The sequence below is a fragment of the Nicotiana tabacum genome, chromosome 17 (assembly GCF_000715075.1).
Source record: "Nicotiana tabacum cultivar K326 chromosome 17, ASM71507v2, whole genome shotgun sequence".
Classification (NCBI taxonomy): domain Eukaryota; kingdom Viridiplantae; phylum Streptophyta; class Magnoliopsida; order Solanales; family Solanaceae; genus Nicotiana; species Nicotiana tabacum.
In genome coordinates, this window is record NC_134096.1 from 121,262,847 (window position 1) to 121,269,369 (window position 6,523).

Below are 6,523 nucleotides of genomic sequence, written 5' to 3' on the forward strand. Positions count from 1 at the left end.
TGGGTCTTGAATTTTAGGGCTTAATTGTTTATGGGTTAGTGATATTTAGCCTAGTTCATGCTAAAATTGTAGAAATAGTGATTGCAAACACTGACTCATGCCTTTATGACTTAAGCTCTTCTTGAAAAAGAGGGACTAAGTCTAGGAAAATTAGGCTAATAAGGAATTGGGGTGAACTCAAGAGATTGATAGCCCCAATTAAAGGGTTAAACCTAGAGATAGTAATACCCGACTTGAGCCAATTTCACTTGTATTGTATGAACACCCATTTGGGCTTGAGAAAGCCAAATCGGGCAAAGTCACTCAAACTACCGAGAGGTATAGAGTGAGCACTTATGTGTGATGATTATATCACGACCCCAGTCATAACAAGCTTGCCCTAGATTCTTGATACCCATTAGATACTCACCTAGGCGGAAGTCACTTCCCTAGTGCCTTTTAACACTTGAAAACTTTCACCAAAAATATTGTACTTAGCTTACACTTAGCATACAATAGTATAAAATTAGAATAGAATCAATCGCAACAATGTTTGGAAGTGCAATTAAGAACAACACGCACATCTAGATTAGTTAGATACCCAACTCCAAGCCTAATTAACTCCCTGTGAAAATCGATCCCGACCTCGTTGGGTAAAACTGCATCGACCATCCTCGCTACTCTATAGTGGTGTAGGTTTAGCCTCGATCACTAAGCTAAGGTGATGACTTGCTCAATTTATTAGTAACGAACATATACGTCCAATTAGAGAAATCCATTCTTATGTCTTATGCCTCTAATATCCAGTGGATCAATATCCTGCATTTGACAAACATTTGCTGACTTTGACAAATCCATCATTGGTCAGACTTAAAAGAACAAACTTTTGAATTCATTTTCTTTTCGCAAATGGATTTGGTCCTTTCTATAATCATGAATGTTAACAGTTCGTCAAGTTTGCAAAATTGGGACACTTTTGGTCGAAAACAAACAGAATAATCATTGACTAATGGAAGAAATCAAAGTCAGCTCCTTATCTTACTGGCACTCTGGTAGAGCCAATCTTCTTCATCCTCACCTTTTTCCAATACCTTCAGACTCTGTTTTGAGAATGGTAAGGTTGTTCCGAAAATTATAGACATCTCAGTTCCTTTACAATTACTGTAGGAAGCTGAGGAAATCTATCCTATCCGCTGTATTAACATCTTCTGATCTGCACTACAACACCAAAAAAGATATACATCTATGCTTCAAAATGTGAATGTTATCATATTTGCTTTCAGAACATCTTTTGTTCCTCAGGAATAGTCTCCCAAATCTTCCTCTTACCCTTCCACCAAACTTCCAATACTTTCTGATATCCAATAGAGAATAGTCTATAACCAATAACGTTCCTGAAGAACTAAACAACTGGCGGAAAGTACCATGATACTTCTAAAAAGCAACTTTCAAGACCAACCAATCTCATTAAGATCTTGACATAAGCCAAGTGAAGTTCCCTAGAGAAAATAAGGGAGGAGAGGGTATTTTTTGCCGAGATCGCGACCATCACATCAACCACACATGCATATCATACAAGTCACATGAACTAAAGGAGCAAACAAAAGACTAGAAACGAAATACAAAATCCATAACCTGAAAATAGTCACCAAAATAAGAAATGTTATCTGCAGTTTGCACTGGGATTGACATGGGATTGTTCTATCTACCAAACTTTTGCAATGTAATTTAAAACAATGCGAAATAGGCAGTTCCCAGAGAATGCATGTCCGTATAACCTTATTGATATACCATCGTCTAATCCATGGACTAGCCAATAAAATGTTGAAAAGGTACCTTGATTTCAATAAAGAAAATTTTCTACACGGACTAATATTGTACTTTAAATCCGCTAAATAAAAGGAAAATTAACTACAGGTACCAACTGTTCCTGCTCAAAAAAGTGATAATCAATTATATTAGGTCATCATTAGACATGAATTTGGAGACAACTAAAGGAGTACCGACTGGATTGCCTCACCATAGTTTCGCAATCCCACTTCTTTTCAAGTGCTCTTTTGCCACAGAGCTAGCTATAGATATCTGCAACATTAAAAAAGTAGCATTTTAGACAGTACAAGATAGTCATAGAACAGGCAATCATTCATTTGTCAATCACTACTAAATGACGAAATAAATGCTTTCGTACTCATTGCATATTCATCTTTAGAAAATATCTAAAACAACATTCAGCTTTAGAAAATGTCTAACACAACATTCAGAGGCATATCAGAATTTTAAATAAACGTTCAACTAGTTTGGCATGTAATATAGCAAGTTATCATTGAATGTCATCTTACTATCCCACAAATAAGTCTTTTATAGCTAAAGAGCAATTAGAATGTGAAACCCTTGCTTAAGGAACTGCTTTAGAAAAATTTCTTTCCTTCTAGGCTTCTAGCAACTATTAGCATCAGGAAGTATACCAATATGTTACCAGTAGAAGTTCAAGATCCTGCTCCACACACAAATCAACAAATTCTCGTGCAACATTCACAGTTCAACAATAAGCAACAAATAAACAAGAAGTTATTCACATGAGTATTCAGAATTAAGACTCTCAAAACAACAATATGACAGTTCAAAGCTAACCTTCAGCTCCCACAAAAGCGTAATGGACGATAATCAATTTAGAAACTGGTGAAATCATTTTTATTCTCTAACTTTGCCTTAAAAATCAAACATCTCCTCCAACACTGAACAATTAACATTTTCCTCCTCCTACCTCAACTTCCAGGCAGTGACAGCTATCTTTAGATTAGTTGACCGATTACAAAAGGGGTAAAATGTTATTTTTCTTATAATTTTTAGAAACCAACTAACAAAACAAAGTGCATGGCTTTTTATCCTATAATTAAATACTCAATATAAGATAAAGAATTACAAACCCCCACAACAACAAATACAACTCAAGCCACAATGATGATCAACACAAAACTTCAAGAGTCCTTGCTGCTGGATGTTTCACATAATAATAGTCAATTAATAAATATCAACCAGGTCTCAATTCCGAGCTGATATTAATCCTTTATACTTTCTGCACTAGTGGGTCCTAGTACATTCCAATACTTGTAAGCAAGAAAATAGGAGTTCTCTAAACCTAGAGGTTCTATAAAACTACATACTCTAAGCTTAACCCCAACCAATGTTAATGTAAGTGTAAGAACAAATAAATCTCAATCCCAACTAGTTAGTGTCGCGGCTATTGCCTATATAGATCCTTCGCTTTTTAATATATTTTTTTGCAAGCCAAGTTCACTTTGATTTAGAGAGATTGTACACCTTATAAAATAAGTCCCCTCCATATTATGCTAGGTCTAGTTTGTTCTATTTTCGCACCTTAAATCATCATACATAACACTTGCGGCTAGAACATTTGAATGTCCACGTAGGACATAGTCAAACTTCTCAAGTGACCTCTTATTTTACCCTTCACATGTCTACTTGCACCATTTGATCATTTCTAATTTTGTTCAATCATGTAGAACTATACATCCATGTTAGCCTCACCAATTCTATTACACTTATATGTAGGTTTGGAGGCACAACATTCACTATTATATAACTCATAACAGATAAATCATTGAAAGGAACTTAATATTAACAACAATAGAAGACACTGATCACTAATACATGCATAAACACATGCTAAGCAAACAAGCTTTGAACTTCCACATAAATAAATGGTAAAAAAGAGCAAACAGCTTCATGTGAAATCAAAAGATATAAACTTTATACCATCAGAGCCAGACCGCTTTGTATGCTTAATCTTCTGTAGCTGGACTTGTGTATCCATAAACAATTGCATCCTTTGAACCTCCAAATCCTTAGCAAACTGCATCCTCTGCTTCTCCAACTCCACCATTTGTCTTTGTTTCATCTCTTCAACTCTCTCATATATCTCTCCAAATCTCTCTATAGCCTTCGCCAGCCTCCTCATCCCATCCTTTTCCTCACTCATCCCCATATCTTCCTCCTCCTCCTCTTCCTCCTCATCATCATAATCCTCTTCCCCTCCTGCTGTAGCAGCAGCAGCAGCAGCTACCGCCGAATAATTCCTCCTGAAATACGAATCATCCAAAACCGGCATCTGCCGTTTCTGAGGCAAAACAACCGGTGTCACCACCGGAGCAGCCGTTGCCGTCGTCATCGATCGCCGGTTAGGCAACGGCACTCCCATAGGCGGAGACCGTGACGGTAAAGGTAACGGAGACACCATCACCGCGGTAACTTTGTTGCCGGAGTTCCCGATTAAAAAATCAAGCCGTTCGAAAAAGGGCCAGGATGATGTTAGGGTTCCGTTAGACTCAACGATTTTTGCCTTCTCAACTTTATACCTTTTTTTCAGCGTATCAATCCGATTCTTACACTGAATATCGGTTCGCCGAGTTTTCGCGGTGTGTCCGTGAAGAGCATTTACAGAATCCGCCACTTGTTGCCAATCTGTTTGACGGAGAAATCCACGATTCAGTTCGATATAACGACGTCCCCAAGCATCAACAAGCGTCCAGGTAGCTTCTTCAGTCCAACAATCCTCACGAAACGGCAATGGCCTTGACGGCGCCGTTACCTGTGTGGAGGGTGCAGTAATTTCACCCATTGATCGGAAAAATCAACAAGAAGAAGAGAATGAGGAGGAAAAGGAGTGAAAGAGGGAAGGGTAAAAAGGAGAAGCGCCGGTTAGGACTGGAAAAGCGCGTGAACCGCATGAGTAGGAGATGTTGAGTGTACGGAGATGATGACATAAGGAAATGAAGTCGCCGGGATAAGGGAAATGGCGCGTGAAGCTACGATCGCGATTAGGGGAAGTAAAGGACGGCAACAGGACGGGATTGGGTTGCCTTACGTGAGTACGTAACGTTGTTGTTGGAATTGAAATTTGTCGATTATTTCCTGTTTTAATTTTTATTTTCAGGTAAATGTATTTGTTTGTCGGGCGTGAGTTGTGTGATGGACGAAACGGAGAAGTGGGAATGGGCCGAGGATGAGATTGAGAAGTTAAGTTGGGAGAAAAGTGAAATCTGATTTGGATCAGATTTTGCAGGTTCGGACAGATCTTTCTAGCTAAGTTGGTTACTGTTTTGTTACTATTTTATTTTATTATTTTACCCCTAGTTTTTGAAAACATGTATTTTTCAAAATTTTAAGTAGGCGTTGGGCATAAGTTTTGAAAGTTTTTTTTAAATATTAACATTCATAGAATTAATCTTGTTTTTTTTTTTGAGATTTTGAAAACCAAAACTTCAAATCCCAAATATAGCTTAAGAATATTTTTTTTGGACAAAATCATGACCATTTGAGACTTTTTAGCTGAAAATGGACTTTTTAACATGTCAAAATTTGCCCCAAAATTTATGTCCGAGCACATTTTTAATTTCAAATCAAACTTCACTCTAATCAGTATTTCCAGAAAATATTTAGAAATTTATGTGCAAACGGGTCCTCAGAATATGAAAGTAACAAAATAATTTATTTTTTTTCTGGCACTTCTGTGACTTTCATTATTTTCGTTCAAAATAAGAAAAATGTGTCGTTAACGATTGAAGGTTCTTAATAGTTAATACTGCTCAGGCAAATGGTCTGATTTTGATGACTATATTTGTGTATAGGAAGTGATTACATAAAATAAAAAAAAGCGATACGTGGAGCCGAAGATAGCTAAAATCGAATACAATTATTTCATCTGCTATCGGAAAGAATGATGCTCATAAATATGCAATAAATTCCTACCACCCGATAACATTTAATGGATAACATTCTACAATATTTAGTACACTACCCGATATAAAGAATTTGTCATTCATGCCCATCGTTACACATTCTTCAATGACCCTCATAATTAACATTAAAGAAGGTCTTGATCCTAGGACCTTGTTCCCTAGGTGCAGCTATAAATAGTGAGCTATGTTATCATTGTAAAGGACATGAACTTTCTGGCAAACTCATGCTATAATCTATTCAAAACTTTATACAATTTTATCTTCTTGCTTTTTGATTTCACTAATGTTGTGACCCGAAGCCCTACTCCCGGAACTACTATTTCTGTTATTTCATCTTCATCTCAAGGCTAAGTATTGCATATTTATTCAATTCTCCTATTATTTCAGGATCAAATTAATCACTTGTCTAAAAACTATGTATAAATTCAATTATACCATTTTACGGGTAAACAGTTTGGCTCCAACCATGGGGCCTAGACAGTCGTATAATTAAGTTGATCCTTGCCTCTTTTACTAACGTATTTTGATTATTTGTACTTAACAAAAATCGCAATTCTTTTTGTAAATAATGGTGTTAACAACACACCCAATCTTAGGCCCAAGGAGACCACCCACAGCACGAGGATTCAATCAGTGATACCCACAATGAGGGGAACGATACCACTCCAGTTCATGTAAGGCGGTACCCGCGACATGTTCGGGAGACGACTCCCGATGATGCTGAAGAGGAGCATGTTGTTGAAGCGGTAAAGGTCCTGCAGGAGCAACAAGAGGTCATTCTAGGC

The 6,523-nt window shown here is 37.2% G+C and overlaps 1 protein-coding gene across 1 annotated transcript; it reads right to left on the reverse strand.

Moving 5' to 3' along the window:
* Nucleotides 1-1,805: 1,805 nt before the first annotated feature.
* Nucleotides 1,806-4,793, reverse strand: LOC107786038 (trihelix transcription factor ENAP2-like). Its single transcript, XM_016607474.2, has 2 exons — nucleotides 3,757-4,793; nucleotides 1,806-2,061 (listed from the first exon to the last, which is right to left on the reverse strand). The coding sequence occupies exons 1-2, from the start codon at nucleotides 4,616-4,618 to the stop codon at nucleotides 2,048-2,050; spliced, it is 876 nt and encodes a 291-aa protein (XP_016462960.1). The 5' UTR covers nucleotides 4,619-4,793; the 3' UTR covers nucleotides 1,806-2,047.
* Between the last annotated feature and the right edge of the window lie 1,730 nt (nucleotides 4,794-6,523).